Source organism: Tachypleus tridentatus, chromosome 2 (assembly GCF_004210375.1).
Source record: "Tachypleus tridentatus isolate NWPU-2018 chromosome 2, ASM421037v1, whole genome shotgun sequence".
NCBI classification, from domain to species: domain Eukaryota; kingdom Metazoa; phylum Arthropoda; class Merostomata; order Xiphosura; family Limulidae; genus Tachypleus; species Tachypleus tridentatus.
Window position 1 is genome coordinate 43,384,535 of NC_134826.1, and position 22,582 is coordinate 43,407,116.

The following is a 22,582-nucleotide window of genomic DNA, read 5'->3' on the forward strand; positions in this document are numbered from 1 at the left end:
AATCACCAAAAATCAACTTGGTATAAAATATATTTAACATTTAAAGCTGTTTTAATGAAAAAGGACAACTTATCTGGTGAAATATTAATTAGACGTAAATTGATCTAATTCCGTATGTCGTCATGAAAAAAATTTTCTCTCTAAAAATTCGCTTGTAAAACAAGAAACTAGCACGTAAAACGTCAATATATCAATTTCCTACTTAATATCTAGCGGAATTTAGTACGAAAATTAACTGATGAACAGCAATAAATTATTAAATGTGTGAATATTCTAATTCTTTTTTCGAACATAGAAACATCTTACTGTAGGTATTATTGTACTTACCCTGAGTGCATATGTACGCTTTTGGTGCGTTATAACCCTAGCAAAGAAAAAACGTGAAACTTGTGAAAATCAAAATTCGATCTCAGATACACAAGAGCAACGGGTGAATTTCAAGATTAATTTGTATATGGAGACTGGAAATATATTAGTTTATACATACACTAACTTGTATTATCATATAGTCAGAAAATATATAAATGTATACACACACACGTCAGGCACAGAATCTAGAGAATTATTTATGTGGGAAGACAATATTATATTAATGTTCCAATGTTTTATATTTTTCACATTTTAATTTTACGTTATGATTTTAATTAGAGATGTATATCGATTTGTCTTAACGTTCATCACATAATTATCTAACGAAATGCTTTTTTGAGCATTTAATGCCCCGGAATTATCAGCTGAAACGCATGTTAGCAAAGAAGCATTTTGCTAAAAGAGTCACTCTGGAACGTATTGTATATTTAACCCTATTATTAATTTGTTAGCCTACAATACTTACGTCGGTGTAGTTGGCATTAATATAGTCTGAATTCGGATCATTTTTAAGGCGATTTAAAACCACCCTTGTTTCGTCGTCTGAAATGAGGAAAAAATCAGACAGAGTAAGATAAAGACTTTCAGACTTGTAGAGATTTTAATTAACAAACAATGTTTGTAAGTCACAATAACCGTTTGACTAAAGCACCGTGCGATCTTGATGGTAATTATTAAAAAACATCCACTTTTTAAGCAAAGGTCATTTGAAATTAATGGCACATTATTAATAAATGACGGTAAAAAGTTTAGATCATGAGAAAATAACAAATCGGAAAAGTAAAACAGTTACCAAGACAGTTGTGTGAGGGGAACTGATTAAAGACAGTTAAAACTACTCCATGAAGACGCACGGTTGTGGGAGGAAATTGATTAAAGACAGCTGAAACTACTCCATCAAGACGCACGGTTGTGGGAGGAAACTGATTAAAGACAGTTAAAACTACTCCATGAGGATGCTATCTTATATGCCCACTACAGTAATATTCATATAAATAACTAAAGATGTTATTCAGTGGATTCTAGGTTGAAATTTAGAAGTTATAAGGATGGCTCGGACACTACGACGAGGTATTTTTGGAAAACATTTATTAAACACGCTTAATATCAGTAGGTGGTCTGTAATCGCCTTGTTTTGTGAATGAGTTCCCCCGGTGGGCTAGAGGTAAGTCTAAGGACTTCGAACACTAAAATCCAGGATCAAATTCTTCTTGGTAGACAGTGCACAAATGGCCTATCGTGTAGCCTTGCGCTAAAACAAACAAATGTAATAATTAACCAGTACATTCTATATTATTATAGGTTTTTAGTTTCCCAGCGTATTAATTTATAACGTTATAACTTTTAGCATGTTCGTGATACAGAATTAGATCCGTTAGTTTATAAGATTCATTTTTGTCCTCCCCCTCGGTTGGTTCAGCAGATAGTCCGATGCGGCTTTGCTATAAGAAAACACACACACTTGATTTATCAAGTTAGGTTACTCTTCTAACGAAATTATTTATAATTACGAGCCAATAAGCTTTCCAGGACTACAAATCTGATCCCTTGTGGCTGAGCGGAAAGTTATAACATTAAAATACGGGTTTCGATATCCGTGGTGGGCATTGCATGCATAGCTCATTGAATATCTTCGTACTTAACTACAAACAAATAACGAAAATAGTTATAAGAATGAATGCTAGTCAATGTTGAAATTGTTCACGTTTCTCTGAATATTCAATACTGTTTAACGATTAAGTTCTAATAGGTTATTACTGCATGTTATGGAAAATTCAAAATAGCACAGCCATTATAGTGGTAGTGCCTATTTTAATAATAATTTTGTTTTGTTTGTTTTTTGAATTTCGCGCAAAGCTACACGAAGGCTATCTGCGCTAGCCGTCCCTAATTTAGCAGTGTAAGACTAGAGGGAAGGTAGCTAGTCATCAGCACCCACCACCAGCTTTTGGGCTACTCTTTTACCAACGAATAGTGAGATTGACAGTCACATTATAACACCCCCACGGCTGAAGGGGCGAGCGTATTTGGTGTGACGGGGATTTCAACCCGCGACCCTCGGAATACAAGTCGAGTACCTTAACCACCTGGCCATGCCTGGCCGTTTTGTTTGGTGCTTATGGCAAAGCTCTAAAGGTTTTGTGCTGCCATTTCTATCATATGGAAAAAAGTCAGTAAGCAGCACCTTAGCACCTACCATCCACGTTACGGAATTGGTCGTCATACGTATAACGCATCCAGAGCTTAACTTAAAGTGAGCACCCATCATCCACGCTAAGGATTTGACTGTTATACCTATAACGCACCGATTAAAAAGTCAGAAGATACTTTGTGATATCGTAGCGATTCGAAAGCAGTAGTTCCAAAATCGAGAGTTTTACCACACGGTAAACCTTTAGCAAAAACTAAACCCGTTAATTAAAAATATAAAAAATCGTGCAACTAAACACTTATTTTAAGATCTTATTAGAAAAATCGTTTGTCAGATGTTTTTTTTTATAAACTAACAACTTTTCAGAATGTAAACAACTTAAATCAGGGGTTAAAAATGACAACCCGCTCCGATAGAGTGCAGTTAAGTCTGATACTATAAAAAAATATCTTGAGTGGACGTCAATTTTCTCTGTACTTCCCCACAAGTGGTTCGTTGGTCGTTTTGGGTATTCATGCAAAACTACCGACACATACAGAACTTACATGTTCTTATATGTGTGCAAAATGGGGCAAATATTCGACAAACAGGTTTAAATATACGAAACTTTATAAACAAATACATTAATTAAACCATATAATCTTTCAGTTAGTTTTCTTGTCGCAGTGTAAAAAGAAATAAAAAAAGAAATCCTTACATGGAAGGAGGGTGCTGTACCTATTTTTGTTCTTGTTTTCAAGCTTCAGGCCTGCAGTACAATCTTTTAACTGCCCTGTTTTGAGCATCTGAAATAACAGCCCTGAGTGGATTAACTTACATATAATGCTCAAATTTCTAATTACCTTATTATAACATTTCAAACCAAAGCAGCACGTTTCAAGCATAAGTTTCGTAGCATGCGAACGTGTATACATAACTAGGTCTGATGTATTTTAATTATTTTAAGTTGGAAAACAATTTTAAAAATTAATAATGAACTGTATTTAAACTAAGAGGTGATTAATCCACGATAAAAACTTTGAACTTTAACACAATTAAGTTCACCTCCTCATTAGAATTAAGAAGCGTTTGATAACTGCTGATCTGAAACCTGAAATTAATAAGTAATGTTACGATTCTTGAAAGGATGAGATATGAAATAAATCAGATTTTTAAAATTCATGTATTGGATTTGTAAGGCCCCATAACGATACAAATGAAATGTGTTTTTTTGTTTGGAATCAAGCACAAAGCTGCACAATGAGCTATCTGTGCTCTCTCCACTACGGTTATAGAAACCTAGTTTCTAGCGACGTGAGTCCGCAGACTGAAGAGGGGAAAATCAAATGTGAAACACCAGTTCATGAGTAAAGATAATAAATTTAATACAAGAAATTTAATAAACCTTTAGAGTAATATACGTTGTTAGATTTTGTCTCACAGTTTATACGGTCAAAATAAATATTTTTAGAACAGAAAAATAAAAATAAATAACGCAATGAAATCACGAAAGTTTATTTTACTTGATCAAAACGTGGCAATAACAGTAGATCTTGTTATAGATCTCATAGAGCACGAAAAAATTTGTTTTTGAATTTCGCGCAAAGCTACTCGAGGGCTATCGTGCTAGCTGTCCCTAATTTTGCTGTGTAAGACTAGAGGGAAGACAGCTAGTCATCACCACCCACCGCCAATTATTGGGCTACTCTTTTACTAACGAATAATGGGATTCAGCGTAATTTTATAAACGCCCCCATGGCTGAAAAGGCGAGCATGTTTGGTGTGACGGGGATTCGAACCCGCAACCCTCAGATTACGAGTCGAGTGTCTTAAACACCTGGCCATGCAGGGCCCCACGAAACAAATTTGCTACGTTTTGTTCAAAATACATACGAGGCCTGTATTCAACATATACAATTACTGTAATAATTATGTTGAGATAATTTTAAACATAAGATACATTGACAGAAAAATTACTTGTGATAAGAGGTAGTCAACATTTCTGTGGTTATACATGGAGAAAAATCTGTGTGCTGTTACTTGTATTTTAAGTAGAGAATGACTTCAAATGCAGAATAATAACATGAAGTCTATCATGACAATTATCTTAGCGGCAGTCAGAGGTATTGTTTCGAAGTATGTTAATTTTTTGGTAAGCTCAATAAACATCTTAATATTCAAACAATTGTTACAACTGTTTGCAATTACAGACATTTACGCTCAAATCTGCAATTTTGCAGGAAAAAAAAAAAAGTTGCTTACGTTATACTGTTCTGCAAACCCTCCATTTTCACTCATTGTTTTCACATATATTTCAAGATGCTCTAATTTTACTACATGCTGTTTCTCCACACCAGGTGGCGAATCGTAATGCTGGATCTGAAAACCTGATAAAGAACCATTCTTATTATTATGTAATTTTTCGAAACGTTAAAATGAAACGTTATTAATATATACACACTTATTACACAGAAAGCGATTTAAAAAAAATGAAATGAAGTTCGATACTCACGTCTTTATTTAACAATATCGGAAACTGACAGTTTAGTGTTAGCTCTTTCTTTACGCAAATATTCAATATTAACATCCATGAAAAATCCATTCTGTACCCACCAGGTATTTTTTTTATTATATATTCATTAGACAACGGTGAACGTTGTCATTGGACACAAAATAATTACATTTTCTTTCTAAGTTGGCCTGTCGCAGCCTTTAACGGTGTTTCAGTTTGACCACGTGATATATTGTATCCTTACGCTTGAGTAATGTTACTCACCTGAGACTTCAACACTTGGTATATTCAGTGGTATATTCAGATTATTGTCTGGTTTTGTTACTCACCCGAGACTTCAACACTTGGTATATTCAGATTATTGTCTGGTTTTGTCATTCACCCAAGACTTCAACACTTGGTATATTCAGATTATTGTCTGGTTTTGTTACTCACCCAAGACTTCAACACTTGGTATATTCAGATTATTGTCTGATTTTGTCACTCACCCGAGACTTCAACACTTGGTATATTCAGATTATTGTCTGGTTTTGTTACTTACCCGAGACTTCAACACTTGGAATATTCAGATTATTGTCTGGTTTTGTTACTCACCCGAGATTCAACACTTGGTATATTCAGATTACTGTCTGGTTTTGTCGTTCACCCAAGACTTCAACACTTGGTATATTCAGATTATTGTTTGGTTTTGTTACTCACCCAAGACTTCAACACTTGGTATATTCAGATTATTGTCTGATTTTGTCACTCACCCGAGACTTCAACACTTGGTATATTCAGATTATTGTCTGGTTTTGTTACTCACCCAAGACTTCAACACTTGGTATATTCAAATTATTGTCTGGTTTTGTTACTCACCCGCGACTTCAATACTTGTTGTATTCATATTATTATTTGATTTTGTTACGTACCATAGTCTTCAATGCTTGGTATATTCAGATTATTGTTTGGTACTAATAACTCACTGTAGACTTCAACATTTAGTAGGTCCAATTTATTGTTTGGTTCTGTTACTCACCCGATAATTCAATACTCAGTATGTTTAGTTCTGTTACTTACTCGAGACTTCAGCACTTGGTACATCCAAGTTATTGTTTGTTTCTTTTGTCATAGCCCCTGAAGATTGTCTTGAACCATAGATGCATTTATCTTGATCTAAAATGAGCTCCTGCAAGAAACAGAAATAAGAGACTGTAAGACTGTATATGTAAAACATCAAGGAGACGTTATTGTTATTATTTTCCATTTATTTCATAAATAAAGCCAACAGAATATTACTTTGCGATGACGTTTATGTTTTTATTCCGCTTAATTTATCTTAAGCAATCTGTTGTATTAATTTAAACAGCTGTTTGTATCATGGCAATTAAAGATGCACACTGTATTGTATCTCTACTTTTGTTGGTTTGTTTTTTAGACACATGTCACCGTCAGCTATGGTGGTGTTAGACATTTATATTAGTTCGTTTACAGTACCAATGGTCTGAAAGACAAAACAGTTTGCATTTTTTTTCTTTTAATTATTTTGGTACCACCATTTTGTTGTTTCTTTCTGATAAAAGTTAAGTGAAAAACTACCTTTACAATCCAGATAAATATAAAAATATATACTTTTATTTAAATCAACGTTTCGCCTTTGCGGTTTATTCAGTTTTAATTTCTATGATTTTTGTATCGAGTTTTTTAAGACCTTTATCGTTTCGTTTAGTTTCACGATGTTCTTTCCAGCGGACACTATATACAGGTTTTTCAAGTGATGTTAACATTTTTTGACGGGTGACACAGCATTGGGCTGAAGTTTTATATCTTCTTCTATTGTGACTGTTTTTTGGAACATTTCTGAGTCTTGTAGTAAATGCACAACAGTGTTTTTGCTTATACGTGCTAGTAAAGTTAATAGCTTACGTTTATGACGTGTTTCACAGAAGTTAGTTTCCTCTAACTGGATCTTTGACAAGAAGATGGATTTAAGCCAGTTTTGAAACTGTAGCTTCGTTATTTTTTTCGACAATCAATAAGTTATTTTCTATTAATTTCTGGTGATGTTTTTCTTCGTTCTAATGTTCTTGCTCTATTTAAATATACCACTCCTATCATTGGCTCTACAGTAAGTTTGAAAGTTTACAACGAGTTAAATTGAATTTCGAAACTTGTGATGAATAGAACACAGTTAACCAAATCTTTAGATTTGAGCTCCACAACATCCAAATCAAAACAAACTACGAAACTATTGTAGCTGACAATTGCTTACCTTTGACCAACTTCTCGTTGACACAATTCACAGTTGTTGCAATACTGTCGTTAAATATACTGTCAATTAGAACGTTTCAAGCTAAATAATTGAAACTGAAGTTACTGGATGTATGTATAGATACTACTGCAAATATTGGTGTATACCGTGTTTCTCCGAAAATAAGACAGGGCTTATATTAATTTTCACTCCAAAATATGACACTAGGGCTTATTTTCGGGGGATGTCTTATTTTGATATATTAAAAAAATGAAGTTACAAAGTAAAAATTATAAGACCTCTAAATAAATAGAAATTACGAAAAAACTCATTAACAGGAATTTTTTCAAAAACAATCATATCATCATCCTTTGGAATGTCTTGCAAATCATCTGTTTTTAAAATTCCTGCTGAGTTTTCACTTAACTCAATTTCTTGTAGAATTTTTGCACCTACTCTCTCATGTTGAGCAATAGAGGTTTCATGGAATGAGAATTTCTTATCCAAGTAGCCTGCTCGTAACGCGTTGGCAATACAGTTGTCTGTAATTTTGTTCCATGAGTTTGTCACCCAAGTCACAATCTTTTGTAACCCGGGCTTCACAAAGTTTCCACACTCATTTCTCACCATTCTATTTTCAATGTAATCAAAATTAACTGTTATTAAACTATTAAACTAACTGATTAATACTTAAACAAACTAATTAACTAACTGTTAAACTAATTAATAAATTAATATTTTTTTTATTTCTTTCCTCTTCCTGCCACTCTTAACTAGGGCTTATTTTAAGGGTAGGGCTTATATCAAAACTATCCCCAAAAATCACACTAGGTCTTATTTTATGGGTAGGTCTTATTATCGGAGAAACACGGTATAAGACAGAAATATTAATTGAAAACAAGATTGTAATTTTCAATTTGAGCGCCATTTTATGCGCATGTGAGTCATACTACTAGGTAAGAAACCCGTAGGGTTTAAATACATCCATCCCTAATATAAAGCTACTGATCAAAGAAGGTAACCATCAAAAGGGGTTTTGAATCGAATAACAGCATTTGCTGTCACTTTTATTACGTATCCACAGCCAAAAGCTTGGGGTTTAACCAACAACATGTCTGGAACATTGGATTCACAATCTGCCATCCTAATCACCAGGCCACGCACGGCTTAGAATATTTAAAAATATTAATTCCCAAATATAAAATGCTATAGTTTATATGGAAGCACTGAACAAACTGGTATAGAAGCTGACTGTTACACTTATTAACTGAGCATACACTTCTCGCTGACAGAAACTTTCAGAACGGTGTCATTTTTGTACATGGATATTGTCTCATTAATTTTCACTACTAAGTGATATATGTATAGATAAGTTCTTCTTATGGAAATTCATCTCTTTTCTCGTTAAACAAACCTAAGTTTTAATAGCTAACGACATTGATGGTTTAATTATAACAATTTCCAGTTCTAGATGGAAAATGAATTATGGAAATATTACTTTTCTTTGTGCGTCATTTAAAACAAATGGCTGAAAAAATAAACAAATATAACGATTAAATTTTATAAAATCTCAAAGCTCGAGCTGTAAAATCTCTTTTTTTTGGAATAAAAACGAGAAATTGTAAATTATTGTGTCGTTATTTATCTGGTTAGTGTTTTCTAAACAATATTTAGGGCTCACGTAAATGTAAAAAAAAAAATGTAACTCTTTACGAAATTTTTAATTTTAGTACATTGCAAAGGAAAAGTGTTATATACCTAAGAAAGAAGCTCATTCTGACCCCTATATCATGTAGGTAAAATGCTCCTAAACCTTTGATAAATTATTTAGGCAGCGTATTCATGATGAAACTTTTGAAATAATAGATAAATAGGAAGACAGATCCTCAGCAGTACACACCGCTAAATTTTGGACTACTCTAATCGTGTTGTCAAACTGGAATGCACTCAAAATGCGGGATACAGTTTTACTGCGCGGGACATGAACCACGTACTCCCAGATTCACAGACCGACGCTTTGACCACATGATCTCGTTTGGTCAAACCAACAAGGTAGCCAGTGCTTCATAAATATCTGACTCTTGGTATTAAACATAGTTTTTACTAGTTTCAGAAAGGTAATCGGTTAGTATTATTATATCGTTTCTAGTTTAATATCATGTTTAGATATCTTTCCCAAACCTCTAATTATTGTATCGCTTCTATTGTTGTTTGAAGTTAAGCACAAATAATCACAATGAGAAATCTGTGCTCTGCCCACCATGCGTATCGAAACCCAAATTCTAGCGTTGTAAGTTTGCAGACATAACGTTGTGCCACTGGGGTCGTCTTATCGTTTCTAGTTTAATATCATGAATAATTATCTTTCTGAAAACTTCAAATATTTAAAAATACCAGTTAACAATTTAGTTTACTTTGTATCATCAAAACCTATAATTCACAAATATTATTTATTTATTTATTTAGAGGATATTAATCTTAAGATGCTAACAAAATATTAAACCAATACTGTATTTCTACAGTGATGTCGAGAAAACCCACTTGTAGAGAAATATATATGTAAAAACGGCTCGTTTGGGTTGAGAAAATTTTTTTTTACGTAGAGGAGTGATGGTTTTGTGAGAAAATTCTTTGAAAAAATCGTTTAAGATGTTGTTGGGTTTTTTTTTCCACAAAACCATCAACATAATTTCACAAAATAGAAAGTTAAAAAATAATCTTACAAAAAGAGACATTAATTCCATTAAAAACCTAAAACAAGACGAAAACATAAAAATTCTAAAAGCAGATAAAGGTAACGCTATAGTCATAATAAATACGAATGAATACATTCAAAAATGAAGAACATCCTATCAGACACTAACAAATTTAAACCAATACACACAAATCCAACAAAGACACACGAGACACAACTGAACAAAATACTACTAAAAATGAAAAAACCAACACAATTTCACAAACACTTTATTCCTACCTACGTAAAACCGACTCACGCACACCACAGATATACGGCATCCCCAAACCTCATAAACCAGATTGTCCATTACGACCAATAATGTCCACATATGAATCGTTTAATTACAATCTTGGTAAATACATTGCATGGGCATTCTCCAAATATGTAACATCAGCCAGCTCATTCATCAAAGACTCTTATAATTTCAAGTCTAATCTTAATCAGCTTAATCATTAAGCCTTAGTGGCCAGTTTCGATGTTATATCCTTCTTTACAGAAGTTCCAACCACTGAAGCCTGCAAGATAGCCTTAGAACTCTATATCCGAGACCCTAACCCAACAATAGACATTCCCAGCAACCAATTAGCAACCCTCATAGAATTCACCACGATGAAGACAAACTTTATGTTCAACAACCACAACTATATACAATCAAATGGCCTAAGCATGGGCAACCCAGTATCACCAGTTCTAGCCAATATTTTTATGATACAAGTTGAAACACAAGCAATTAACACAGCATTACATCCACCACTATACTGGTACAGATATGTAGATGACACGGTTGCGATATTCAGATCTACAGAACACATACTTAATTTTTTCAATCACATTAACTCTATACATCCCAACATTAACTTCACCTGTGAACAGGAAGAAAGCAATCAACTATCATTTCTTAACCTCAAAATTACAAGAACCGATACACAATTTAAAACAGAAATCCACCAAAAAATCACCCATACTGGACTATACATTCCTTGAGACTCAGCACATGAAACAAAACAAAAACTCATCATACTAAGAAACCAAATAAACACAGCCATAAAACTATGCTTACCAGATAAAATTAATGATGAATTAGACAAAATAAAACAATACTTCATCAACATCGATAAGTTTCCTCCACAAACCGTAGAAAACATCATACGCACACACCTAGACATAAAGCAAAATCAACCAACAAAAGTAAATATATCTCACGAATCAAAAAATCACGAAACCATATACTGCTGCATACCATATACTCCCGACATCAGCAGAAAAATAACCAACATTTGGCAAAAACTAGTAACAAAATATGACATTCCAGTTAATACCAAATTTATTCAAAAACCAGGCACAAAAATGAGGTCTATACTATGTAAAAACTACACTGACAAACATCACACCAACATTATTTATAAAATACAATGTGATAACTGCCACGACTTCTATATTGGAGAAACAAGTAGAAAAATGGAAAATAGATTTAAAGAACATAAAAAAGAACATAACCATAGAAAACACTCAAATACTAAATAAAGAAATAAACATAAACAAACGCAAAATTAGAGAAGCTTTACTTATACAACAACTTAAACCCAAAATAAACCAATATAAAGGAACGCCTTTATACCTATATTAAATATAATAAAATTATATATTCAAACATCTAAGCCCGCCCTCTACATTCCGACACTCATTACACAACCCCTTTCAAACATGTGGTCAGCTTCCGGTCAGTTACCTCTTTCTTTCTTTGTGAACCTGACGATAACCGAAGAAGGTCAAAACGTCGTTCACTCCTCTACGTAAAAAAATTTCTCAACCCAAACAAGCCGTTTTTACATATGTATTTCTACAGTATTTGTTAATACGTTCATTCACAAACAACGACACATTTTAACTCTGCGTACAATTTGAACAGTTTCGTCGCTAAGATTCGTGTTTCGATTTCCCATAGTGGACATAGCACAGGTAACTCATTTCGTATCTTTTCCAGAAAGAATCTCCAATAGTTTTGACAGTATTTTATCTGTTTCATTTGTTAATAAAAACCTTCAGTCATTTTGGGAATATTTTAGACACAACAAACTCATCCATTCAGATACAGCACGAGTGTTATTTCAAATAGTATCCAGTATTTATGCTATATTATAACAATTATGGAATAAGAAGGAACGAAACAGTTACATGTAATTATAGTTCATAAGTGATGCGGCCTGGCATGGCCAGGTGATTAAGGCACTCAACTCGTAATCCGAGGGTCGCGAGTTCGAATCCCCGTCACACCAAACATACTCGCCCTTTCAGCTGTGGGGGCGTCATAATGTGACGGTCAATCTCACTATTCGTTGATAAAACAGTAGTAGCCCAATAGTTGGCAGTGAGTGATGATGACTATCACTCTAGGATGGTGTAACACATAAACAGTCCCAAACATTGCAGCATTTATCTAAAGTACAGTGGAGCGCCATTAAGCCGCGGACCAGTAAACCGCGAAATCGCTTAAGCCGCTGTAGCAAGTCTTGTCCCACAATTTTTGATGTATTAAATCTACTACCTGGCTTTTTAAAGTTTCTCACACTCTCCTTGTCTTTATACCTTCAAGAGGATATTTAAAAAGGATTTGCTTTAATTTGGGAAATAAATAAAATATATAACAAGAGAAATCGACCGTTAATCTACCTTATACGCTCTCTATGTCAGCTTTATGGAGGCCGCCATTGTTACCGAATCACACCTCTCCCTACATTAAAGTTAATCCGCGGTAAATCCGTGAAAAAAGTGATCAATAATTAAAGTATTATTTTTAATTCGATAATCCGATATTTTTATGGAATTGTATAAATATTGGCCACAAACCCAATAGAAATCACTTCAGTTTCTGAATTAATAGTGAGCATATCATATTGACATGGTGGCCCGCATGTAACACGGGAAGATGAAATTTTACAGGGAAAAGCGAACCATCGCAATGCATTGGTCGTTTGTGTTAAAACGGCACTTGTCAATTGTATCTGAATAGTCTATACATTGATATAATGATCACGCAATGGCCCGGATGAGGCTCCTCGGCGGAGCTGTTGGCGACTTCGGCTTTTCAGTCACAAAGGTTTAAGCCGCGGTTAAGCAGGTTGACCCCCCCCCAAATACCGCGGCTTAACGGCGCTCCACTGTATGATATTAGCACAAGAATACAATCTTCCCACAAAAGGCTTGGAATAATATTGCTAACTACATGCAGGTTACATGGGAAAAATTGACTAACTTACCTGAATGTGCCTGAAAAAATTTAGGGTAAATATGATGATATTTTCAGTTAGCAGACATCTTCACCTAGCATTCTGTAACTTCAGAGTCTTTGTCTTCTCATAGACAGCCTACGTAGACAAAGCATCCAAACAGCTGATGCTCTTAGAGCAGCTGCAGGTAATTGAGTTTGTAACATACCTGCATTTTTATTGTTGTTTGGAAAAATTCATGGAATAGCAAATGGAAGTTCCCTTTTTATCGCGTGATGACTATTTTAAGAAGTCATCTCTTATTCTTCGCACGTTTGGCAATGTTGGTGTGAGTTTGTTGATTGTAATCTAATTTAGTTGATATGGAAAAATTAAATCTACTTTGATCTTTAATAGCATGATAAAAACACATTTGTCAAGTGATGCTTGAAGTTTCTTTGACATTTATAGAAAAACAAATAAAGAGCACAAAGAAACTATTTTTTTTATGTTATCTTTACCTATAAACTATCTTGAGTTAACATCTTATAGATAACTATCAACTTAGGTTATATCCAGGTCTTTGAGAAAAAAATATCACAAAATCCTGAAAATCCTGAAGATGATTGGATACCTGGAGTTGCAGACCTTGGGATGTACTATGTGTGCCAGTAATCCGAAACTAGAGCCATCTAAATTTTAAGAAGGCTATTAAACAATAAATATTTCTTCATTTTATATGCAAACGAAGTATGAAGTAGACTGAGGCTTAGTCTTCATATCAACCAAACGTTAACATTTTATACACAAAACAGAAGAGAACAGGTAATAAAATGTATATACAATTTGAAAATATATAAAATACATAGGAAATCCAGGGAATGAATTTCAGAAGTTCTGTTTCAGAGTGACGTAATTAACTATTTTCGTTTAGAAAAATCCGTATTGATTTTTTACTTACTTTATACAACATAATAACAAATATTTGTACGACAACTTCCGAAAGTGACTGACCTATTCACTACAGGTGCAGTCTGTCTTGTACTTATGTTTTTGGGCTCGGCATGGCCAGGTGGTTAAGGCACTCGACTCGTAACCTGAGAGTCGCGAGTTCGAATCTCCGTCACACCAAACACGCTCGTCCTTTCAGCCGTGGGGTAGTTTTAAAGTGACGGTCAATCTCACTATTCGTTTGTAAAAGAGTAGCCCAAGAGTTGGCTGTGAGTGGTGATGACTAGTCTTACATAGCCGCCGTGTAGCTTTGTGCGAAATTCAAAAACAAAACAAAAACAGAACTTATGATTTTGTAATGGCATTAGTCATCAAATAAAACTAGACTTTGTTGCTGTTTTTTGCAACAATTAAGGTTGATCTCTGTTTCTCAAGTTTGACGTATAAATTCACTTCAACATGCTTTGAATGACGTATTCGTGAGCTTTTTATTTCTAAATTATTTCTTTTTCTGTATAGAAAAAATGCTTTTGACTTGTCTAACGATTTAGTTTTCTAAATGTTCACCACCAGCTGTTAAACCAACACAGGTACTGATACCTTTTTCAGGGAAAACATTTTATACGAAGTGTTGCGACCGTCAGTTACACCATGGTATATGTCATTTCAACACGTGCTTACGTTGCACTTCGTATCAAACCATATCACATCATGTGACACATTAACGTATGTCTCTGTCGCACTGTTCATCAAATTATGTTACATATTAACATGTGCATCTGTTGCACTCTATATAAAATTATATCACAACATGGTGCATATTAACTTGAGTTTCACTCCATATTAAACAATATTACATGTTGCTTCTGTTGCAGTTGTTTGATCATCATGCAGGCTAATTGTAATAAGAAGTGCTAAGAAACTGCAGCACGTGCACAACACTTTTTATTGGAAAATGTAACTAAAATCATGAAAAATTCAGGTGTTTATGTAAGCCAGTGTCAAAGTTGGGATTTGAGATCATATTTGAACAGATCTCGTCGAACGCGTTCTAAAAACATATAGTTGTATATATTTTTCAGTTATCTAATAAAATATATAACACATTAACAACATTTTCAAGGCGGACCGTTTTTTTGTCCATCCCAATATACATGTGTGTATATAGCATGAGCTACTAGTAACTGTTATAGATTATTCTATACCTTGTTGCTATGGTTTCGTGTCCCAAAACACAATATACAGGTGTTTTACAATATACAAGTGAAGTACACGTATATCGATGTGTGCTACTTTGAACACGTCAACCGAGCACGTGGGGTAAACTCGTACATTGACGATTAATAAAAAAAATCATGGCCAAACCTCAACAATATGGATCACCGAAGCACCGTAACAAAGAACAAAAACTTACGTAATCCATCCACTCACGTGAACATTCAAACTTGCAATGCTACCTTATTCCGTGAAATTTAGAACTATTTCTATATTATACTGATTTCCTGCAATACGCCTGCAGTAGGATTTCGTATGTTTTAACAGAGGCTTGTTAGTGTTTCCACAGGATAATGTGCTTCGACTGTTCACTGTAAAACTGAAACCTTTAACATGACTCACCAACTGCTACTTTTATACGTTCGTAATCATAACACAAGAAACAGTATATACATATATATGTATTTTGCTAGTCGGATTTTTTGTAAAACAGCAATACATGACTAATCAGTAACGAACATATTGACACTTTTTTTAAATAATGTAGAAAACAACGTTTCGACCTTTTTAGGTCATCTTCAGGTTAACCTTTGAGTCTATAAAGGCCTGGTTGGATGCTGCAGACCAGTTGATGGTCTAGATTCATGTTTTGTTTCTGTAGGTCATTTAGTTCTTTATATTTCAAGTTTAACATGGCTTTTAGTAGGGTTTTTTTTTTCTGTAAATTATGGATAATATTTGTACACTGAATCAAATTCTTGGATAGTTTTATCTTCACAAAATTAAGGAAACATGTTTTTTTTTCGGCACTGTTGGATGATATGAATATCCCTTGGTTTAAATTTCTTAGTTTCTTTAGGATCAACTGTGTGAAATACAGTTTATTTTCAATCGGGTTTCTCGTCACCACAAAAGTATTGACAGTTTCTTAATACTGATAGAGAGCGTTACAAAAAAATAGAAAAGGTGAAACATTGTGTTGTTGTTGAATTAAGCACAAAGCTACACAAATGGCTATCTGTGTTCTGCCCACCACGGGTATCTAAACCCGGTTTTTAGTATGTAAGTCCGCAGACGTGCCACTGAGCCACTGGGGAGAGGGTGAAACAAAGAAACGGCTGTTATAGAGGATCAGTTACAGTAAATTATGAAACAATAACGACAAGGAAGTAAAAAACTAAAATGAGTTGTAGTCAGGTTAATAATAATGGAAATTATTTATTAAAGCTATGAAAGTTGGTGGTATCCCACACATTATGAAGTTTAAAATTCAAAAACAGTTAAAAAGGGATACAAAACAAATTCCTCATTTTAAATTATGATTTTTTTTCTGCCCTATTTTAGCTCCGTTTGAAATTTAAATTTCTTTCAGTTATTTTTTCACCCCAGATATTTCAGTGGCTAAAATATAAAAACATGCCTTATTTTAAACCTTTATTATTTCGATTTATTATAGAATAACGGTTCCAGATAAATTAGTTTCAAAGTAAGCAAGCATAGAAATTTAATGACAGCAAAAGGGCGTAGTTCTAATGTAGGATCATAGACGGAAGGGTGGATAAAAACTCCGAATATTTTCAAGTAATGTAAAAAAAAAAAAAGAAAGTGGAAAGGGAGAGAGAAGAGATCAAAGATAATTTTTCTATTTCGTGTTTATATTTTTCTATTTTATATATATTTATTATTTACGTATATCATATTACACGTACAAATTTTCCAAACAATATTTCAGGATATTACTATATTGTACTTTGAAGCATTTCAGTAATGTGACTTTCCTATCGAAATTATTTCTTAAAAATCATAATTATTTTTTACAGGAAGGGAAATGTACGCAAAATGTTAAATATAAATCAAACGATGTGCTGGGAGTGAGATCGTTTTTCTTATTTTTTTTGTGGGGGAGATAGGAGATATTATTCTAGAGATATCCCCCCTCGAACTAAAATCTTGACAAAAGCACAGTCCTAATGTCGTAATTATTAACAGCACCTTGTCTATATCTGTAGTAAAACCTGGCCCGGAGTGGCCAGGAGGTTAAATCATTCGACTCGTAATCCGAGGATCACGGCTTCGAATCCCCGTCAAACCAAACATGCTCGCCATTTCAGCCGTGCGGGCGTTATAATGAGACGGTCAATCCCACTATTCGTCGGTAAAAGAATAGCCCCCGAGAATTGGCGGTGGGTGGTGTTGACTAGCTGCATTCCCTCTAGTCTTACACTGCAAAATTAGGGACGGCTAGCGCAGATCCTCGTGTAGCTTTGTGCAAAATTCGAAATTCAGAAACAACTGTATTAAATCCAATCACCTAACTGTTTCTTACTCTATTTCATGCCCGGTATGGCCAGGTGATTAGTGTGTTCGACTCGTAGTCTTAGGGTCTGAGGTTCGAATCCCTCTCACACCAAACATTCTTGTCCTGTCAGCCGTGGGTGGTGTTATAATGTTTTGGTCAATTTCACTATTCGTTGATAAAAGAGTAGTCCAAGAGTTGGCGGTGGGTGGTGATGACTAGCTGCCTTCCCTCTAGTCTTACACTGCTCAATTAGGGACGGTTAGCGCAGATAGCCCTCGAGTTGTTGCGTGAAATTCAAAACAAACCAAACTTTGCGCAAAATTCAAAACAAACACTACTGTGCTTCAACTCGTTGCTACCTGTCGTTAAAGGACCAAAATTACGAGGGTGTTATTATTGAAGGTTGACTGCAAAACAAAACAATAAAAACTACATAACTCGCAGAAGGCTATTTACAACCTCTACCAACAATTCAGTTAGACTCCAACGTGATCGTCATTACATTCGTAGTTTGAAATTGCTTAGACCAGAACAAAATCCTATACCTTCACTGCTTTCAACATGGAGGTTTGTTGTGTTTTTTTTCTTTCAGTGTATTTGAAACCAAAAACTGAGATGTTTTGTTTAAAATGTGGAATTAATCCAGGAAAACAAAATGAATTATGTGTTTTGGGTGTATGTAAATCGAGACGCATGTACGAACCGTAACAAATCGACTTTCATCCACATTGCATAAATAGGTTTAGCCACTTAATGTCTAATAAAACCTGGACGCTAGCAGGCATATGTTAAAGTAAATTAGAAATGCAGCAGACACACCTGAACGTGCTCTCGCTGAAAGCAATACAAACTTACTTGAAGCCTGATAAAAATGTCTTAGTCGTGTCTGTAGTTCATACATAGTTACTTCAAAGCTACTAGTAGTTCACGTATGATGTTTTTTGTTTTGTTTCGTTTTTCTTCTTTTACACTGTGCAACAATAACAGACACCGTACTCGAAGTTTGATTGGTTGAACTACAATTTGATTGCTGGAAATAACCAAACGTAAGTTTCTTTTCCACCGAAATTGGCACAAAATAACTTCCCGTGAAACACATGGGTGCATATATACATATAAATATATTACTGTATATTAAAAGTAACTAACCTGTGTTTTAACGAGTTTGATATCACTCGCAACGCTGTCTTCCTAATCCACGAACTCGAACCAGCGTTCTTATTTCACGTACTGCGAATTGAAGAAGGGTACTAGCACAACAACACCCGTATCCGGCGTGTCAGTCGAGCTAAACATTTTCTGGGCCACTCTAACATCCCTTAGTTACAATAAGAGACCCCAGTCTTGTATGACTGAACCCCTACAATGTCACGTTGTATCGTGGTGTTTATTAACCTGCCGTCATAGATTCGATTTACAAAACTGTCGTACTGCTACTGCTTACAAACGAAACTAAAAATATGTGCTAAGCATACGATTATTCTACAAAATATGTTCCCTAAATTACGGAAAATTATCTGAACATAATTATTACAGTAATTTTATATGTTGAATACAGGCCTCGTATGTATTCTGAGCAAAACGTAGCAAATTTGTTTCGTGGGGCCCTGCATGGCCAGGTGTTTAAGGCACTCGACTCGTAATCTGAGGATCACGGGTTCGAATCTCCGTCGCACCACATATGCTCACCTTTTCAGCCGTGGGGATGTATAATGTGACGGTCAATCCCACTATTCGTTGGTAAAAGAGTAGCCCAAGAGTTGGAGGTGGGTGGTGATGACTAGGTGCTTATCCACTCTAGTCTTACACTGCTAAATTAGGGACGGTTAGCGCAGATAGCCCTCCAGTAGCTGTGCGCCATATTCAAAAAACAAAACAAACCACAGTGCTGCTCATTTGTGTAGCTTTGTACTCAAGAGCCCCCCGCTAGTACAGCGGCATGTCTCCGGATTTACAACGCTAAAATCAGGGGTTCGATTCCCCTCGGTGGGCTTGAGCAGATAGCCCGATGTGGCTTTGCTATAAGAAAAACACACACACAAACACTTGTACTCAAGAAGAGACAGTTTTGGAAAAACGGTTATCATCAAAAGGGCTGTGTTGACATAATTAATAGAGCTTTGTATTTCATCATACCATAAACCGTATTCTTCGTTTTATCTATTCTAGCTGATAACACTCATTAAGGAATTAAAAACAGTATAAATAATATGTTGTATAATGTTCCCTTTACTTCTTTATTATGTTATTGAATCACTAATGACCTCATTAGATACTACTTTATCTGATCAAGTACACCATGTAACAACATTTTTACTTTTTCTTGTTCCTGGGCAGAAAATTTTATTTCCCAATTGCTTATACCTAAAGTATATGGAAAACACCTATTTTTATCTTCAAACTTTTCTTTTCTGACCTGGGATCGTATAACGAAAACATGATGTGAGACTATATTTGGGGGCTGACACGTGAAAGTGATTTACATTAAAGTCGCAAATCTCGAAAAATTACTCACTTCTAAACACTTTTGTACAACTTTATTATAAATACATGTAAATCTTCATTCATATGTTGTCTTACTTAGATCTTATGTAAATGAAAATGTGCAGATTTGTCCGTTTTTACGTAGAAAATAGGTTAATTTCTAAATTTCATTATCCAGGTCACAAAAGCAAAGTTTTAAGGGAATAATGGCCATTTTCTGTAATTTTACAACATAAGCAATTAAGAAATAAGACATACTATCCAGGAACATAGTTAATGTTACATAGTGGTATTCGTCTTTGAATCACTAATGACCTCATTAGATACTAATTTATCTAATCAAGTATTGGTTTTTAAATCCCTATTGACCTTATTAGATACTAATTTATCTGATCAAGTATTTGTCTATAAATCCCTATTGACCTCATTAGATGCTAATTTATCTGATCGAGTATTCGTCTTTGAATCACTAATGACCTCATTAGATACTGAATTAATTGATCAAGTATTCATATTTGAATCCCTATTGACCTCATTAGATACTAATTTATCTGATCAAGTATACGTCTTTGAATCCATATTGACCTTATTAGATACTAATTTATATGATCAAGTATTTGTCTTTGAATCCCTAATGACTCCATTAGATATTAGATTAACTAATCAAATATTCGTCCTTGGACTCAAAATCAAAATTGTATATAGTGGAAAATGTACCGTATTTCAGGGTACCCTCCCTGCCTTGTTTGGGAAAGAAAAAATCCTTGAACAAAATATCACTTGACACCGTCGGTCATCTTCATGATAACTATAAAAAATTATAATAACAAAGTCACCCAGCTCTGGACGCTATCATAAACAAGATAAACTATCTTTACAGCGAGATATAAAATAGTTACTTACTGACTGCTATTTCAAGGGTAATTGTTTCATTGAGATGTAACTGATAAATTGCACAGATAATTTAAAAATTGATCAAATCCATCGTATTTTAAAGCTCAGAATTATTGTACGATAGCACGTTTTTAAATAAAACATCGGCTTAAGCGTTGTCCCTTTTTGCTGATGCTTCCTTTACTAGTTTTATTTATTAAGTATTTGTAAATATTCCAGAAGTTTCCCCTTAGATAACATTTCTTGTGCCTTCTTTCAAAAGTAGTGTTTATCTTCCCTTAACAAAAGTTTAAATGTTTTAATCTGAGTAGTTTTTTGACGAGATGTTGATACGTTTCATTTACAACAAACACCGTGAGAACGTTAACAAGATACGACAAAAATACCAACTAAAACGTCAGTAATAATGTATCCAAAATACATTTGCCTTAAAATATGTTTCACATTATCAAATACAATAAGACCAAAGTTTATGAACTTCTCGCGACGTAAGTGAGGCACAGTAAAGTGACGGCCAACCAGATGTAGGATGCACATGTAGATATAATTTTTTAGATGTCTGGATAACATTTCAAGGTCAGCTTTCACACCAAGGTTCTGGTTCGCAACCGGGAGCCCTTGTAAGGACAGAATCATTAACCCACAAAAATTAATGATAACTTGGAAGTACGAACGTTTCATAATCTTTCTAACAGTGATTGCCATGTACGTAACTTGGTATAACACATTCTTTGTAGTTACACATTCCTCCTGTAGGATTATGCATTCTAAGATTGTGAGGTGAGACATATTATTGGACATAAAAATTTTCATTGTGCTACTTTTAATGTTTCAAAGGCGTTAAAACAAACGAACAGTGGCAAAATTGTGTATCCTATTTTTTTTCATTTGGTTTAATTGTACTAAACTATATAAGAGGATATTAAGTGTGTTTGTTTTTCCTTAATAAAAAGGTGAGAATTGGGTAAGTTACTTTTACCTATCAGTAAATCGGAACATTTCCATGAGTGGAGCCATGTCAAGTTAAAAGCGTGTGTGTGTTTTCTTATAGCAAAGTCACATCAGGCTATCTGCTGAGTCCACCGATGGGAATGGAACCCCTGATTTTAGCGTTGTAAATCCGTAGACTTACCGCTGTACTAGCGGGGGATTCAAAGTAAAAAGAAATGCCTTTAGTCTATTCTTCTAGATTTAAACTGGTTTAATCAAGCGAGTTTCAATTTAAACTTTTATTTAAAAAAAATATTTATCATGCCAAACTACGAATCTGAGGGCCCGTAGTTACGACCTGTTGCCACACAATCGTGTTCTATACTTTTGTTATGTAAGACAGTAAAATTGTAAAAGTAATCCAAGAATTGGTGGTTGGTGTTGTTGACTAGTTCCTTTAGCCTATCAGCTAAAAATTTAATACGCTTGGCGTAGTTAGACATAAAGTAGCGAATATCTGAATCAAACATTTTGAACAATACATAATTATAGGATCAAAGAGATACTGTATATTCTCTGAAGTATTCAGCATTTGATACCAATATAACGAAATAAAGCAATTTG

At 34.4% G+C, this 22,582-nt stretch overlaps 1 protein-coding gene across 5 annotated transcripts in view; it reads right to left on the reverse strand.

The window, feature by feature from the left end:
* The window catches only part of LOC143242097 (receptor-type tyrosine-protein phosphatase T-like), a 35,596-nt gene extending 16,658 nt beyond the window's left edge, over positions 1-18,938 (reverse strand). For 2 of the 5 annotated variants that reach the window (XM_076485440.1, XM_076485428.1), the window contains exons 1-6: positions 18,800-18,938; positions 6,072-6,180; positions 4,763-4,887; positions 3,219-3,306; positions 836-912; positions 328-364 (exon numbers count right to left, since the gene is read on the reverse strand). In XM_076485440.1, the coding sequence (XP_076341555.1) occupies positions 328-364; positions 836-912; positions 3,219-3,306; positions 4,763-4,887; positions 6,072-6,123 (379 nt within the window). In that variant the 5' untranslated portion in view covers positions 6,124-6,180; positions 18,800-18,938. Of the gene's footprint in view, positions 1-327; positions 365-835; positions 913-3,218; positions 3,307-4,762; positions 4,888-6,071; positions 6,181-13,236; positions 13,364-14,199; positions 14,322-18,505; positions 18,681-18,799 lie in introns of those variants that run through there. The other 3 variants (XM_076485429.1, XM_076485433.1, XM_076485430.1) reach the window with 3 other exon arrangements.
* Positions 18,939-22,582: the final 3,644 nt, after the last annotated feature.